We start from the raw sequence: 16,774 nt of genomic DNA, 5'->3' as shown, positions 1-16,774 counted from the left end.
TATTATTAATTTTTTATATGGAATAAAAGAAAATGTGCGATCAAGAAAACATTAATTCGAATGAAAAGAATGTAGATGATGAAAAAGAAATAGTTGAAAAAGAAAGAGATGAACAAGATTACAAAGAATATTTGGAGTTTAGAGGTGAAATCATAGATAGTCATTGCCATATTCACGAAGATGTAGAACATATCAAGGAGTCACTCGAGCTACCATTTAAAAAAATGCTTCTAATGGGCACAACTGTACAGGATTGGGATAGAGTTAATAAGCTTTTAGAAAGTAGTGGTAATAACCAAGATAGATTTATTAGATGCTTTGGTATACACCCATGGTTTGTTTATCAAATAAATCCACCAAAGGAACTTTTGGGTACAACTAATAGTGAAAATAATGAAGTTTTCAAAATTGACGAGTCATGGTACAGCACTATGAAAGAACAGCTTCTTAAATACCCAGATTCATTAGTGGGCGAAGTTGGAATCGATAAAGTAACTAAAGTTAAGCAAATTGGTAAAAATGATCAAGAGAGTCAAATGGCAGTTTTTTCAAAACAAATATCGTTAGCAAATGAATTAAATAGATTGGTTAGTTTGCATTGCGTACAACTACATGGTCCATTATTGAAATATTTTCAAGATTTACCTATCGATAAATTTCCACCAAAAATTGCACTTCATACATTTGGTAAATATTAATTTTATTATAAATCATTAATACAACAATAAATAATAAATAATCAAATAAAAACAAAAAACTAATATTATTTTTTTTATAGGTGGTAAACCAGCAACGGTTGTACAGTTTTCAAAAATGGCAGGTGGGAAAGGTGATAGATTTTATTTTGGTCTTTCGTTTATCAATTTAACATCATCAAAAATTGAAAAGCTTATACAGGCTATACCAGATGATAGAATATTAATAGAAAGTGATCAATCCACACCATTAAAAGCAGAAGCATCAATATTTAAACTCATTCAAAAAATTTCAAGATCAAAAAATTGGACAATTCAAAAAACGATTCAACAAACTGCTTTAAATGCTCTAAAATTTATTTCAAAATAAAAAATAATTTTTTTTTTTTTTTTTTTTAAATAATTAGATTTTTATTGCTTTTATAAAACAATTGTTAAAATATAATAAACATTTGAATAAAGTTGCTTTTAGAAAAAATATAAAAAAAGAAAAAAAAAATAAAAAGAAAAAAAAATATTTTAATTTTTTTTAATTTTTTATTGTTTTTAAATTTTTTTATTTTTTATTGTTTTTTTTTTATTAAAAAATTCATTTATAATTTTCAAATTTTATTTTATTTTACAACTCTTTACATATAAAATATTTAAAATAGTAATAGATATTAATAATAAAATAGTTTGTTTTTAAAGATATAGTTTTAAATATATTTTATATATTTTATTATTACTATACCATTTCATTTATTAAAATTAAAAGAAATGGATAAAGAGAGTAATAGTAGTGGTGGAGGTGGTTTTGGTAGTCCCATTAGTGGCTTAAGTGGAAGTGGTTCAGTTTTAGATAATGACAAAATTCAAAAAGTAGTAAATAATTATCAAAAAATTAAAACACAAAATGCAATTTTAAAGAAAGCACTCGTCCAAGAACAACAAAAAACAAATGATTTAGAAAAGACAGTTAAAGAAAAAGAACAAGCTCTTGTTACAGCATTACAGGAGCATGATGTATTGGACTTTAATAATCAAAGATTAACTAAAAGAATTACATTAATGCAAGAAGAATTTATGAATTCAGGTGTAAATATTAAATAATATATAAAAATATAAAATAAAAATCTATAGTTATAAATACTAACCAATTTACTTTACAACTATATTTAGAAAAAAGAAAGTGGTGGCCAATGGTTTGGTAGAAATACTAAAATAGAACTACAAAAAAAAGAAGATGAAATTAATGTATTAAGAAGTGAATTACAAGAAAAGATTGAAGATAATGAAGGGCTACACAGTGTAAATATTGAAAAAGAGAATGCTTATAAAGCATTGGAGTCAGATTTAAAGTCATGCATTTCAAATAAGGATATCGAAATTAAAGAAAAAGAAGAAAAAATTGAAACATTGTTATTGGAACAAAAAGAAAGTGAAAAGAAATTACAAGATCAAACTAAAGGTTTACGTGATGCAATTTCATTATTAGAGAACAACTTTAAGCAAATCTATTCAAGCACTAGACAAAGAGATGATGTATTAATACAACTAGGTGATATAATTCAAAGGGGACTTAACTCAAACTCACCAAATATAACACTGGACTACCCATTGGAAAATATAACACCCTCAAACGAACGTTTTTCATTTGATGAAATTCAACTAGATAAGAACTTTAAAGAAATTTCAAATGTAATTGATACCAATGCCATTAAATCAATTACCGATCGTAATTCTTGGGTACCATTAACCAAGCAAATTATGAATAGTGCTCAAACCTTCCTTTCTTACCATTTAGAACAAATTTCAAATCTTATTGGGTCACATCGTCGTACTATGAATGATTTAATCGAATCAAATCAAAATGAATTCTTAAAAATCAACGAAAATATGAACCGTCTTACCCTACAAAAGGAGGAACTAGAATTTCGTGTAAACACACTTCAAGAGCAACTTTTAGCAAAAGAAAGGGAAATCACTGAATTGAATCAAAAAATTCAAGATACCAATAATATAGTTTTAGCAACACAAGAAAGTAAACAACAAATTGAACAACAAGCTCAAAAAGATAAAGAAGCCTATGAAGCAAATAGAAAGCAATTAGAGCAACAAATTAAGACATTAAAATCAGATTTTGAAAGAGAAACAAAACAAGCTAAAGATCAACACCAAGGTTTATTAAAACATCAAAAAACTTTATTAAATTCAAAAATTACGGAAAAAGATGCACAGATTTCAAATTTAGAAAAGAAAATAAACTTATTATTAAAACAAACAAATATTAACAGTAGTAATAATACATCACCAATTACAAGTAATAATAATACTCCAACTTTATTACCCTCAAATATTTCACCATCAAACTCCACTTCAAACTTGGAAGAATTAAATAGTACCGATAACTCAGCTACAGGTAATAATGATGTCAATAGTAATAATTTATTAGATTTATCTTTCTTAGAGAATTCAAGTAATAGTAATAACAATAATAACTCTTCACCAAATATTTCAAATGGTAATAATAATAGCACCAATAATTTAATTGACTTGGATGATGACACAATTAACTCTATAGAAAATACTATTCAAGAAACAAATATAGAAAACAATAGTGGAACACCAAAAATTTTAAGTGAAAGATTCAAATTATCAGTTTTAGATGAAACTGGTGATGAATCTGATGTAAGTATTTTTTTTCTTTTTTTTCCCTTTTCCCAAATATTAATTTAACTTTTTTTTTTTTTTTTTCAGTCATTAAACTTTTCATTAACAGATAAAGAAAGAGAAAACGAAATGAAAATTTATTATGAAAATAAGATTACTCAATTATTAAATAAAATATCAAATATTGACGCAAAAGCTATTAGATATTATGATCAATACCAAATACTTTTAAAGAAAGGTGGTGCAAGTCAACAAGAATTGGACTCAACCGTTGAACAATTAAAGAATGCCAAGGATGAATTAAAAAACACAAAGGACGAATTAGAAGTTACTAGAGTAAACTATGACCAACAAATGAGATACTTAACCGAACAATTCATTTCACTAAATGAAAATGTTAGCTCACTTGATGGTCAAATTAATAAAATTAAACAACATAAGGTTTCATGTGGTAAATGTAAAGCTTGGAATTCTTTAGATTATATTTTCTCTCCAAATAATCAAGGTTTATATTGCTCAAAGGGCCATCCAATATTATCAATCCAACCATAAAAAAAAAATATTATTTTTATAATAAAAACAATAATATAATAATAAAAGTATAAACGACAATATTTTCATAATGAAGATTTTAATAAATATTTAGATTTATTTATTTAATTACACAAAAAATATACATAAAAAAAAAAAACTTTGAATATATTTTTTAAAAAATTATAGTTTATTTTTTATACATCGAAATCCCATTTAATAATGATTGAACCATCAAAATTAATTTTATTTTCGTAACCAACTATTAACTTCATACCATAAAGGTATGGTAAGAATGGTGTATTATTGATTATTAATCTCTTTAGGCAAATTACCATTTCATTCATACCAATTGTATCATCTATCTTTTTCAATCTTGCTAATCTGAATTGTCTTTTAACAATTAATTCCAATTGTGCTAAATTTCTCATATTGATTCTATGACGCTCCATTTCCTTTTTTATTTGAGCATGATTAGATTGTAAAAAATCTGAAATTTCTTTATAATTTGATGTTAATGGTATATATATTCCTGCAAGTTTTGAATTAAATTTCCATGGCTCGATTGTATTGCTTTGTTCTTCTTTAATAACCTTAATATTAACTTCGTCTAATGAGTTGGTTGCACTGTTAAAACCGTTATTTTCCATAAGGAACTGTTTAAACTGAGTGAATAATTTATCTAAAAACTCTAAATATGCTTGGGAATTTTGGTAATCGTAGTCTGTATAAAGAGATCCTATCTTTAAAGCCTTTGAAAGCTCTTTTTCTTGAGACTTTCTTTGCTTACATTTTTGTATATTTGTAACAATTTGGGAAGGTTTAAATGTTTTTAAAGTTTTGCTCCATTCTGATGGTTTTTTGTTAGAGTTTAATATCAATCTACCCTCTGAATCTACACCACTATTTAAGCTTTTTGAAAATACTATAGAGACCCCTTCTAACCTGTCACGTAAATTACATTCGTCTGATTTCGGATTTGATTCTGGTGTAATATAACCAGATTTAATATGTTCCCATCCTGCAAAATTAGCCTTATTCTTTCCACCAAATACACCAAACTCTGAAAACAATTGTTGCTGGTTACTGACCCTACTACCAAAGCCACCACTATTATTGGTATCATTCAAGTCCTCATCGTTGGACTGATTGTTATTTTGGTTATGATGTTGATTATTATTAAAATTTGATCTATAAGAAGTATACATTTGATTTTCATTTCGACTATAATTTGATTTATCAAATATTTCCTGAATTACATTGTGATTCGATTCTTTTCTTGGCGCTATTTTATTTAAAATTTTTTCTAATTTCTTTAAATGATCCTTTCTATTTTTGAGCGGGAAGTCGTGATCTTGAAACAATACTCTAACTTTATGCTCCATGTAAAAATAAGTGTACATCAAATCAATTTCTCTTTCCTGTTCAGTAAATGAGTTTTGTTGTTCTCGAGCAACAAATGAAATGTTTTTGATAAAATCCAATAAACTTTCCTCTTCGATACCATTTGCGCTTTCAGTGATTAAATGATGCAATATAAACTCTTCTTTTATTCCCATTTGTTTAAATAATGATTTTATTTGAATTTGAGCATCACGGAGTAAATAAACTAGATTCTCGAATGAATCTGATGAGGCTGATCTTTCGACATCGAATTGTACTGATACTGATGGTACCTCGTCTTCATTCGCATATAAATTTTCATCTTGGTAATAAAATTTAAGATTATATTCTTTTTTTAAAATCTTTTCAGATTTGACTTCTCCTAAGAACCCCAAAAAAAGCCTTAATGATTCATCGTTATTATTTTTTATTTTGGGAAATTGATAAAATATATCTGGGTGAACTTTTAAAAAAAACTTTTTTAAAATTAATTTATTACTTTTATCATTATTATTACTTGATGATTGTGTACAATAAAATTTTTTGGAGAAGGTTTTATTAGTATTATTAATATTATTAACACTACCAATATTATAACTGTTGTTTTTATTATTATTTAGAAAACTATTAAACAATAAATTTTTTGAAAAATTATTATGTAATTGTTGTGGTGTTTGTAATGAAAAATTAGAGTTTTGTGGTTTAAATTTTATATTTTTATTTATTGTTGTATAATTTTTATTTGAATATATAAACAATAAGTTTCTATTGCCTTTTATCATATTATTGAAATTATCTCTTTCTCTTTTTCTTTTGAAAAATAAAATAAATAAATAATTTTTAAAAAAGAAACTAAAAACTAATTATTTTTTTTTAATTTTTTAAATTTTTTAATTTTAAATTTAATTTTTTTTTTTTTTTTTTTTTTTTTTTTTTTTTTTTTTGTTTAAATTTATTTTCAAATAATTGTTCCAATCATTTTAAATTTTAAAACTTAAATTTAAAAAAAACAACTTCACCTTTATAATTAAATATTAATATACAAATAATATATAAAAAATAGATATAAAATGATATGGGGGGCAATAAAAAGAAAATCAACATCATTATTTAGCAAAAATAAAAACAAATTGAAAGGTATGAGATTTGAAGAAAGAGTTGAAAGAATGTTAAATAAAAGATTATGCTTTAATGTAAAAAAGAATGTAATATTAAAAGATGGTCATGGTAATATCTCAGAGATAGATTTAATGTATGGTATATTTTTTAAAACCTATGTGGAGTGCAAGTGTTATGACAGTACCCCAGTCCCATTAAAAGATGTTGCAAAGTTTAAAGAAGTTTTAGCATTAAACAATATTAGTTCAAGAAGAGGCCTATTCATTACAAATAATACATATGTTCCAAGAGCAGTAACTATTGGAATCAAAACTATTGATGGCGATCAATTAAAAAAAATGGAAAAAAGAGCTCCTTTAGTGGCTATATCAAAATCAATTTTTATTTTAACCGGATTTGTTTTTGGTTTAGGTTGTTTGGACATCATCATAAAACATTATCAAAAAAATTTCGAAGAAGGTAGAAGGAGAAGAGAAAATCCCTTTTAAAGATTAAAATAAAGCTATATAATATATAATACATAATACATAATACATTATAAATTTTAAACAATATACAATTATTATTTGTTTTTTAAAGTTAAAACTATTTTTTTATAAAGTTTTAAACTATTTTTTTCATATGAAAAAAATTTAAATTATTTATTTTTTTTTTTTTTAGAAAAATATATATAATTAATTATATAATTGAAAATTTTTTTAAATGGATATTGTTATTATTGCTACTATTATTATTTTTAAAATTATTGTGTATAAAATAAAAATAAAAAAAAAAAAGAAAGAAATAAAGAAAAAAAAAAGTATATTATTATTGTTATTATTATTATTATTATTGTTATAATGTATTATTATTATTATTATTATTATTAAAGTATATTATTTGTTATATTTATATTTTATATATATAGAAAATGATTTGATTTCCCTTATTTGTTTGCATCAGAGAATAATGATGAAATAGATTCACCATGGTGAGTTCTTCTAATGGCTTCAGAAAGAGTATGAGCGATGTTGATGGTTTTAATTTTTGGACATTGGGCAGCTTTTTCAGCATGTGGGATGGTATTGGTGATAACTAATTCGGTAAGTGAAGATTCGTTAAGTTTTTTAATGGCATCACCACTGAGAACACCATGGGTAACTAAAGCATAGACTTTAGTGGCACCTTTGCTAATGAGCATTTCACATGCAGAAACAAGAGTTCCACAAGTATCTGCCATATCGTCAACGATTAAAGCAACTTTATCTTTAACATCACCAACTAAAATCATACCTGAAACTTCATTGGCCTTCTTACGTTCTTTGTGGATAATGGCAAGATCGGCATCAAGTTTATCAGAGATTGATTTGGCACGTTTGACACCACCAGCATCTGGTGAAACAATAACCTTTTCACCTGGAATATTCTTTCTAATATATTTAATAATTTGTGGTTCGGCATATAAATTATCTACTGGGATATTGAAGAAACCTTGAATTTGGCTTGCGCTATAATGATAATAAACCGTATTAATATCGTAATAACTATAGTGTGATAATAATATATCGAAAAATGTTAACTTACTGTAAATCCATAGTAATAACTCTATCAATACCTGCTGTTTCGATAAGATTTGCAACTAATTTACCAGTAATTGGGGCTCTTGATTTATCTTTTTTATCTTGACGAGCATAACCAAAACATGGAATAACTGCAGTAATTCTGTGAGCTGAAGCTCTTCTGATGGCATCAGCCATAATTAATAATTCCATTAAATTATCGTTTACATTTGGATTGCAAGTTGGTTGAATGATATAGACATCCATATCACGAATTGATTCGCTAATCATAACACTAGTTTCACCATTTGAAAACTTGCCAACATGAGCTTTACCTAATGCAAGATTTAAATCATCTGAAATTTCTGATGCTAATTCACGATGAGCATTACCTGTTAAAATTTTAATTCTATCACCCATTTCTTTCTTTTTATATATTATTATGATTTATATTAATTATTTATTGTTTTTAAATTATTTATTTAACCAAATAATTTACTGTATATATTTTATTGGGTGGTATTAAAGATTATTTTTTAAAAAAAAAATAAAAAGAAAAAGTATTTAATGTTAAAAAATATGCTCTTATTATAAATTATAAAAATATTTTTAATTTAATTATTTTATTTATTATTACTATTGTTATTACTGTTTATTTACTTTATTATAATCTAATGATTATTATAATTATATTTTATTTTTTTTAAAAATTATAGAATACAAATAAAACAAACACTACAACACAATACAAAAAAAAAAAGTTCGTATTGCACTACACACAAGTACCGTAAAAAAAATTGAAAAATATTTTTTTAATTTTTTTTTTATTTTTAATTTATTTTTTATATAAAAAATAAATAATTAAATTTTAATTTAACTAAAAATTGTATCTTTATTTTACAAATAATACACACAATTATTTATTATTATATTATTTTTATTATATTATTTACCAATTAATTAAAATGATTTATATTTTTTTTTTTAGATTGAAATTTTTTAAAGTTTTTTATATAAACTATGTTTATAGTTATAAATAAAAATAATAATTTTTAAAAGTGAATTTAAATTTAATATTAAAAATAAAAATAAAAAAATAAAAATAAAAAAAAAAATATTTAAATTGAGATTAATAAATTTAAAAATAAAAAAAAAAAAATAAAAAAATAATATTCGATATGGGGTTATTAGATTCAAAAATAAAAAATTATTATTATTGTTGAATTTGAGGTAAAAAAAAAATGAAATAATCTCGAAAAAATTTTTAGATATATTGTCAAATTTACATTATTGTATTTATATATTTTGGTATTAATGAAAAATGAACTTGGATTTGTAAAATAAAATAATAAAAAAAAACAAAAAAAAAAAATTTTTATATAAATAATTGAATGAATAAATAAATAAATTAAAAGATAATTACGCTAAACTTTTTTATATCTATTAAAAGAGATAATTGAGTTTATGAAAAAAACAAAAAAAAAAAAAAAAAAAGAATTATATGTGTGAAAAAAAAAACGAGAGATGTTGCCAATAATTAAAAAAAAAAATTAAAAAAAAAATTTAAAATAAAAAAAAAAAATAAAATTTTAATGAACCGTTAATTCCATTTGCCGATAGTCTGTGCCTTTGAATTAGAAATTGTTAAAGCTAATGTTAAATTAAAAAAAAAAAATTTCATAACGAATCACGTAAATTCATTCAAATTGGTGATATCAGAGATTGTGTGATTCAAGTTTCTAAAAATAAATTTGGTAAACAGGGGTGGTCGTTATTTTTTTTATTTTTACTTTTTTCTTTCTATACAATTTAGTTTTATTTTCATTCTTTTATTTACTTTTATTTACTTTTTTTTTCTTTATATAGTAATGAATAAATTGTCGAAATAAATAAACCCAATATATGGCCAAACATTGAAGAATAAACGCAACTAATTGGCCAAACCTGCCATGGTCTATCCCAATCTAAAGGAATTGGGAAAGCACCAACCCATGACATGAGTAAACTTGATACAACTACAATTACACAACATGTTTCGATTATATTGCTGTGGCTGTGATATCAATTTGGTAAAAAAAAAATTAAAATTTATTTTACATAATACCTATTATATTATAAATATTCTTACTTTTGATTTAAAAATAGTTCTTTCCAATTTTGTGGATTGGAACCTAACAAAATTGATGGTGGCACCACACACATTGCAGATAATAAATATCCATAAAAAAATGTTGTATGAACTGATCTATATAAAAATAATAAAAAGTTAATATAAAGTTGTTTCATTATATTTATTTAAAGATAAATTATTATTGTAAGGTGAGTTTGTTATTATTGTTATTATGGTTATTATTGTTATTATGGTTAAAAAGAACAGAATATCATATTGATGATTGGTTTAAAAATTACTTTAAAAATGGTGCACCAAATAAAATTAATATAATATAAAATATTAAAGTACCAGATAAAAGTCCAAAAATCGATCTATTAATTTTGGTTGATGGGTTTCCTGGGTATGCAAATAATGAAAAACCTAAATGTGTTGATGCTATAATTGTTCCATACAGTATTTCATTTATAAAAGGATATTCCACAATTGAAAGTCCACTGTTATTTAATATAATAAACAATATCGAAATAATTAATCCCAATACAAGGTATCCTGTTGAAATTGAATATCTTGAGTTTTTAGATAAAGTAAAACTATGGCTATTACTATTGATTATGCTATTAGCCATATTATTATTAATTATATTATTATTTTATAAATAATTTTTTGAAAAAATTAAAAAAAAAAATTAAAAAAAAAAAAAAATTAATAAAAAAAAAAAAAGTAAAATTTGGTTTTTTTTTTTTTTTTTCAATTTTAAATTTAGATTAATAAATATATAAATATATATATTTATTAATCAAATTAAATGAACATTTAATTGATTGTTTTAAGAAAAAAAAAAAGAAAATAAAATTAAATTATAAAAATAAATTTTAAAAAAAAATAAAATTAAAAAAAAATGTTTTTTTTTTTTTTTTTTCATAAAAACCGACGAAAGTAATTTTTTACTTTTTTTTAAATTTTTATTCAAACAAATAAATAAATAAATAAATAAAACACGAATATGTCAAATACTAGAATATGTGTTAAGCAGTTACCAAAGCACTTAACAGATAAACGTTTTAAAGAGCATTTCGAAAAATTTGGTGTTGTAACAGATGCCAAAATTATAAAAAAGTAGGTTTTTTAGTTTATTGTTTTATAGTATTTATTTAAATAATAAATATTAATTTAAAAATATGTTTTCTTTTTCTTTAGGGACGGTAAATCTAGATTATTTGGTTTTATAGGTTTTGCAAATGAAAACTCTGCAAAGAATGCATTATCATTAAATGGTACTTTTATTGATACATCAAAGATTGTTGTTGAAATTGCAACACTTGCAGGTGACTCTGAAGCACAACAACCATGGTCAAAATACTCAGAAGGTTCATCAGCAAATAGAAAAGTTCAAACATTAGAAAAAGAAAAAGAGTTAAAGAATTTAAAGAGAAAACAAGAGCAATTGGAAAAGAAACAAAAGAAGAAACAAGTTAAAAACCAATCATTCGGTTTAGATATGGAGTTAGAAAATGATCCAGAGTATCAAGAGTTTAAAAAACTTCATGCACAAAAAGCAAACTCAAAAGTTTGGGATGATAACAGTAATATAGGCGCTGCTAAAGAAGAACCACAAGAAGAAGAAAAGAAATCAAAAAGAAAGATTGAACTTGAAGCAGCAAATAATAAAGATTTATTGGTATTTGAAGATGACGACAGTGATGCTGAGGATCTCTATGAGGACATGCCAGTTAAAAAACAAAAGGCTGAAAGCGAAACTATTATAGTTAAAAAAGATAAATCATTAAATGATAAATCAGTTTCAGATTTAGATTGGTTAAGCAAGTTTAGATCAAATGATGATAGTAAAATGGATAGCGATAAAGAAAAAGATAGTGACGAAGAAGACGATGACGAAGAGGATGACGATGAAGAAGACGATGAAGAAGAAAAAGATTCCGATAAAGAAGATAAAAAAGATAAAGAAGATAAAGAAAATGAAGAAAATGAAGATAATAAAATGAAAATTGAAGATAAAATCAAAATGGAAAATCCAGATAATAAAAAAATTAAGGAAATTAAATATTATGAACACGACTATACAAAGGAGGAGGAAGATGTCGGTGACAGCGGTAGAATCTTTATTAGAAATCTTTCATACACAACTAAAGAAGAGGATTTAGAAAAAGTTTTTTCAAAATATGGTAAAATTTCAGAAATTCATATTCCAATCAACTATGAAAGTAAACAATCAATAGGTATCGCATTTATTTTATATTTAATCCCAGAGAATGCAGTTACAGCTTTAAACGAAATGGATGGAAAGGTTTTTCAAGGTAGAATTATTCATGTACTCCCAGCTAAGCAAGCTCCAGCTAAAACACCAGTATTAGATGGTGCATCTGCTGGTTCATCATATAAATCAGAAAAAGAAAAAGAGCAAAAATCAAATAGTGGCTCAACTCATAACTGGAATGCCCTCTTTATGAGAAGTGATGCAATTGTTTCATCTTTAGCTGAACGTTATAAAATGACTCAAGGTCAACTTTTAGATCCAAATCAAGTGGATTTAGCTGTTCGTATGACCTTAATGGAAACTCATGTTATTAACGAAACAAAGAAGTTTTTAGAGGAACAAGGTGTAATCATTACAGATATTGGTAATAAAGGCAGTAAGCGTAGTAATACAACTCTTTTAGTTAAAAACATCCCATTCAAAACTGATGAAGAAGAATTGGAACTATTGTTTTCAAAGTTTGGTGAATTAGCTCGTGTAGTTTTAGCACCAGCCCGTACAATTGCTTTAATTGAATATCTTCATCCAAATGAAGCAAAATCTGGTTTTAAAAATTTAGCTTACACCAAATTCCATCATGTACCATTGTATTTAGAATGGGCACCAGAAGGTGTATTTAAAAATCCAGCTCCACCAAGAGATCCAAAACCAAAACAAGCAACAGCCAAAACAACAGATTCATCAAGAAAAGAAACATCAACAAAAGAAACATCAACAAAAGAAACATCAACTAAAGAAACATCAACAAAAGATACAAAAGAACAACCAAAACAAAAGGACACCAAATCTTCATCAACCAACCAAGAAACTCATCAATTTGTATTTATTAAGAATTTGAATTGGAAAACTTCAAATGAAACCCTTGAAGGTAAATTTAAATCACTTAAAGATTTTATTTCAGTAAATATTGCAACCAAACCAAACCCAAAGAAACCTGGAGAAAGATTACCATGTGGTTTTGGTTTTATAGAGTTTTCATCAAAGCAAGGTGCATATGAATGTATAAAGAGATTAAATGGTGCAACTATTGACGATCATGAAATTTCATTAAAACTTTCAGATAAGAACGAGGTCAATGTTAAAGCTAAAGAAATGCCAGAAAATAAGAGATCAAGTTTACCACAAAATGCCAAATCCAAACCATCATCTAAAATTATCATTAAAAATCTTCCATTCGAATCCACTACTAAAGAAATTAGAAAGTTATTTGCTGCTTATGGTGAAATCCAATCAGTTCGTATTCCAAAGAAACCAAATGGCGGCCACAGAGGTTTTGGTTTTGTCGAATTCCTTACCGAAGAAGAAGCCAAAAATGCTATGGAGGCTCTTGGAAGCTCTCACTTTTATGGTCGTCATCTTGTTTTACAATATGCTGAACAAGATAAGAATGTTGATGAATTAAGAGAAAAGGCAAATTTAGATTACGAAAAAATAAAAAATAGTAAATTTTAAATAAAAATAAAGTATACAATATAACAACAAAAAAAGGATCATTTTCTTTTTTAAATTTTAACATTAATAAAAAAGTTTTAAACTATAAAAATTGTTTTAATAATATAAAAATTATTTTAAATATAAAAACTATATTTATATTATATATTTTATATTATATTCTATTTATTGGTTTGTTTTAAAAATACATATTGATAATTAAGAGTTTTCAGCCCATGAAATTGCTTTTCTATCTATACCAGCGCTATAAATAACACTATCGTCAAAACTCCATGAAGTTGAGGTACCCATTAATTTATGACCATATTTGTATTGATCCCTCATTTTTCCCTTTCTATTACCATTAACATCGTAAACCGAAATTCTACCATCATCTTGAGGAATTGCAATAGAGCCATGGCTCGAAACTGATAATCTATTAATGCCAAATGGACAACGAATTGATGTTTTATAGGATTTGGATTGTCTGATATCCCAAACTTTAACTGATCTATCTTCACCACCTGAAATTATAGAAATACCATCATGTGTAAAAATTGCACTGTTGATAGATTCGGGTGATGCTTGGATTGAGTCTACACATCCTGATACACTACTACGGAAATCCCAAATTCTAACTATGCCATCGGTACTTGATGTTACACATTGATTACTTGCGAGTGGTTGTGATGTGATGTTTGTGACTCTATAAAGTAGATCACTACAAATATTTGAGTTTGAAATCATTCTGCCAGTTTCAGTATTCCACCATCTTATACTATTATCCCAACTTGATGATGCAATTACATTTGAGGACACCCAGGTCGCACCAATTACAGGACTAGAGTGACCTTTTAATTCCATGATTGGGGATCTAATAAATGTATGGGTTTGTTCTGCGTTTGTATGTAGTTGGGTCGATTTTTTATGGTGGTGATGATGGTGATGTTGGTGTTGATGTTGGTGATGGTGTTGGTGGTATTGGTGATGATGGTGTTGGTGTTGTTGTTGTTGTTGTTGGAAGGTATTTACTACAGGTTGTACTTTATGATCATCTAAGATTTTAAAATCCCTTGGTGATTGCGGAGGTTTGAATGTTGGTGTTTGTGTTTGTTCCATATCTGAAGATTCTGAATCCATATCAAAATCATTATCAAAATTATTTGTTTTACTATTTGATTTGCTATTGCTATTATTGTTATTATTATTAGTGATATTAAAAGTATTGATTGGAATACCACCACTACTATTCATTGTATTGGGGGTTGTAAAATTATTGGATTGACGTTCTAAAAGTGGGGTCCATAATTTGGTTTTCGATTTATCAATATTATGTTGAATATTTGTAATTGGTATATTATTTGTAGGAGCTGATATTGGGTTTGTAGATCTACCCATTACTGGTGACCCAGGAGTATTATGAGAGTTTATTTGGTTTGGTGACGTATATTGTGGTTGCTGTATATTTATTGAAGGCTGTTGAGGCGATCTATAACCATGAGAGCCTCTTTCAGAGGGTAACTTTACGATATGGATAGTTTTATCTCCAGATGCAGTACAAAAATATCTTTCCAAAGGATGAAATCTAATTGAATTTACTGTGCCTGTATGTGCGGTATAAACCATTGGTAATTTAGATCCATCAACAGTCCAAATTCTAGCGGTTCTATCAGTCGAAGCTGTACCAAAATAAACAATTTCCCATGGACAACCTGTTATTTCCCAAATTCCATCCTTATGTCCTAAATATTCTTTTGCCCTAATCCACTTATGTGATCCATCTCTTTTAGATAGGTTGGTTTGTTTTGGTTTGGATTGAGATTTTGATTTTTTGATTTTCGGTAACTTGGTTTTGCCTGTAGCACTAATTAGAAATCCATTATTTGTTTTTGATGTTGTACTGCTTATATTGGATGTGTTAATCGCTGTTGTATTTGTTGAGTTTTTATTTGATGATATTATTGATACCAATGTTGATTTTCCAGTATTGCTGCTATTGTTATTTATATTTGGACTATTGCTTTGGTTTTCTTTATTATTTGCTATAGTATTGTTACTATTATTATTGCTATTATTTACAATTACATTGTTCGAACTATTATTTAAAGTTGCATGCTGATTATTTATTAAATTGCTATTATTATTATTTGTTAACAATTCCACTTTAGATTTTACTAAATAATAAAAAAATAAAAAAAAAGGTTAATAAAACAATTTAAATAAAATATTTAAAATAATAAATAATTACACTCTTGATTTTCAAGCCATAGTATTTTATATTCATTTTCCAGTTTACCTAATAGCTCTTTAAATCTATCGAATGATGGTAGTTGGTTTATATTATTTATATTATTAAGATTTGCATTATTTAAACTTAACTTTGGGGTATCTTTGGAATTTTTATTCTTTATAAAAGGTATTTTACGTAACATTAGTATTAAGTATTTAATAAATAAATGATTTGATAAAATAAATAAATTTGAAAGGTTTTATTAATTAATTATTGCTATTATATTTATTTTTATTATTATTTTTAACATAGTAAAGTATAATATTGAAAATATAGAAAATAAAAGAATAATATAACAACAAATTACAAATAAAGTTTTTTTTAAAAAAAAAAAACAATAGATAAAAAAATAAAAAAAATAAAATAAAATAAAATAAAATAAAATGAAATAAAATAAAATACAATGTAATATTAAAAAATATAATAGAGTTTATCTTTTAATAATATAATGTTTTTTAAAAAAAAAAAAAAACTAAATAATAGTAATAATTTTTTAATTTTTTTAATTATTTTTTAATTAAAATATTAAATTCTCATTGTTATAAAAACAATGTCTAAATAATAAACTTACATTCATAATACCTCTAATTTATATTTTTCTTATATAAAATCAGTTGTTATTTTATTATTTAAACTATTAAAAATACAAAGAAACAAACTATAAGTTGTGAATATTGTAATAAAATTACAAAGATATGTACTATAGGATTAATAGTATTATTATATAATGATTTATAAATAATAAAT

General features: G+C 24.8%; 8 protein-coding genes across 8 annotated transcripts; 4 read left to right on the top strand and 4 right to left on the bottom strand.

Annotated features, from left to right (window-relative positions):
• Window positions 1-32: 32 nt before the first annotated feature.
• DICPUDRAFT_157997 (uncharacterized protein) lies at window positions 33-1,065 on the top strand (the record flags this gene model as incomplete). Its single annotated transcript, XM_003293144.1, has 2 exons — window positions 33-687; window positions 779-1,065. 2 exons carry the CDS (start codon window positions 33-35, stop codon window positions 1,063-1,065), a joined length of 942 nt encoding a protein of 313 aa, XP_003293192.1.
• A 389-nt stretch (window positions 1,066-1,454) lies between these two features.
• Window positions 1,455-3,899, top strand: DICPUDRAFT_157996 (uncharacterized protein; the record flags this gene model as incomplete). Its single annotated transcript, XM_003293143.1, has 3 exons — window positions 1,455-1,772; window positions 1,857-3,365; window positions 3,435-3,899. The coding sequence occupies 3 exons, from the start codon at window positions 1,455-1,457 to the stop codon at window positions 3,897-3,899; spliced, it is 2,292 nt and encodes a 763-aa protein (XP_003293191.1).
• A 176-nt stretch (window positions 3,900-4,075) lies between these two features.
• DICPUDRAFT_83763 (uncharacterized protein) lies at window positions 4,076-6,043 on the bottom strand (the record flags this gene model as incomplete). Its single annotated transcript, XM_003293139.1, has 1 exon — window positions 4,076-6,043. One exon carries the CDS (start codon window positions 6,041-6,043, stop codon window positions 4,076-4,078), a length of 1,968 nt encoding a protein of 655 aa, XP_003293187.1.
• A 288-nt stretch (window positions 6,044-6,331) lies between these two features.
• Window positions 6,332-6,868, top strand: DICPUDRAFT_83762 (uncharacterized protein; the record flags this gene model as incomplete). Its single annotated transcript, XM_003293142.1, has 1 exon — window positions 6,332-6,868. The coding sequence occupies one exon, from the start codon at window positions 6,332-6,334 to the stop codon at window positions 6,866-6,868; it is 537 nt and encodes a 178-aa protein (XP_003293190.1).
• A 170-nt stretch (window positions 6,869-7,038) lies between these two features.
• On the bottom strand, window positions 7,039-8,338 carry DICPUDRAFT_58337 (uncharacterized protein; the record flags this gene model as incomplete). Its single annotated transcript, XM_003293138.1, has 2 exons — window positions 7,039-7,867; window positions 7,944-8,338. The coding sequence occupies 2 exons, from the start codon at window positions 8,336-8,338 to the stop codon at window positions 7,306-7,308; spliced, it is 957 nt and encodes a 318-aa protein (XP_003293186.1). The 3' UTR covers window positions 7,039-7,305.
• A 1,419-nt stretch (window positions 8,339-9,757) lies between these two features.
• Window positions 9,758-10,656, bottom strand: DICPUDRAFT_83760 (uncharacterized protein; the record flags this gene model as incomplete). Its single annotated transcript, XM_003293137.1, has 3 exons — window positions 9,758-9,971; window positions 10,047-10,163; window positions 10,328-10,656. The coding sequence occupies 3 exons, from the start codon at window positions 10,654-10,656 to the stop codon at window positions 9,758-9,760; spliced, it is 660 nt and encodes a 219-aa protein (XP_003293185.1).
• A 378-nt stretch (window positions 10,657-11,034) lies between these two features.
• On the top strand, window positions 11,035-13,758 carry DICPUDRAFT_41662 (uncharacterized protein; the record flags this gene model as incomplete). The annotated part of the gene is made up of 2 exons (XM_003293141.1): window positions 11,035-11,147; window positions 11,229-13,758. The coding sequence occupies 2 exons, from the start codon at window positions 11,035-11,037 to the stop codon at window positions 13,756-13,758; spliced, it is 2,643 nt and encodes an 880-aa protein (XP_003293189.1).
• Window positions 13,759-13,856: 98 nt separating this feature from the next.
• Window positions 13,857-16,770, bottom strand: DICPUDRAFT_50813 (uncharacterized protein). The gene is made up of 3 exons (XM_003293136.1): window positions 16,599-16,770; window positions 15,986-16,142; window positions 13,857-15,911 (listed from the first exon to the last, which is right to left on the bottom strand). The coding sequence occupies exons 1-3, from the start codon at window positions 16,602-16,604 to the stop codon at window positions 13,957-13,959; spliced, it is 2,118 nt and encodes a 705-aa protein (XP_003293184.1). The 5' UTR covers window positions 16,605-16,770; the 3' UTR covers window positions 13,857-13,956.
• Between the last annotated feature and the right edge of the window lie 4 nt (window positions 16,771-16,774).

Source organism: Dictyostelium purpureum, assembly GCF_000190715.1.
Source record: "Dictyostelium purpureum unplaced genomic scaffold DICPUscaffold_402, whole genome shotgun sequence".
Taxonomy (NCBI): Eukaryota; Evosea; class Eumycetozoa; order Dictyosteliales; family Dictyosteliaceae; genus Dictyostelium; species Dictyostelium purpureum.
The sequence above is the reverse complement of the archived record's forward strand: the minus strand, read 5'-3'. Positions and strand labels throughout refer to the sequence as shown.

Bases quoted from the DNA above. Each gene is read 5' to 3' on its own strand.
- DICPUDRAFT_50813 (XM_003293136.1), bottom strand. The intron at 15,912-15,985 runs GTAATTATTTAT...TTTATTATTTAG, and splicing joins ATGGCTTGAAAATCAAGAGT to TAAAATCTAAAGTGGAATTG.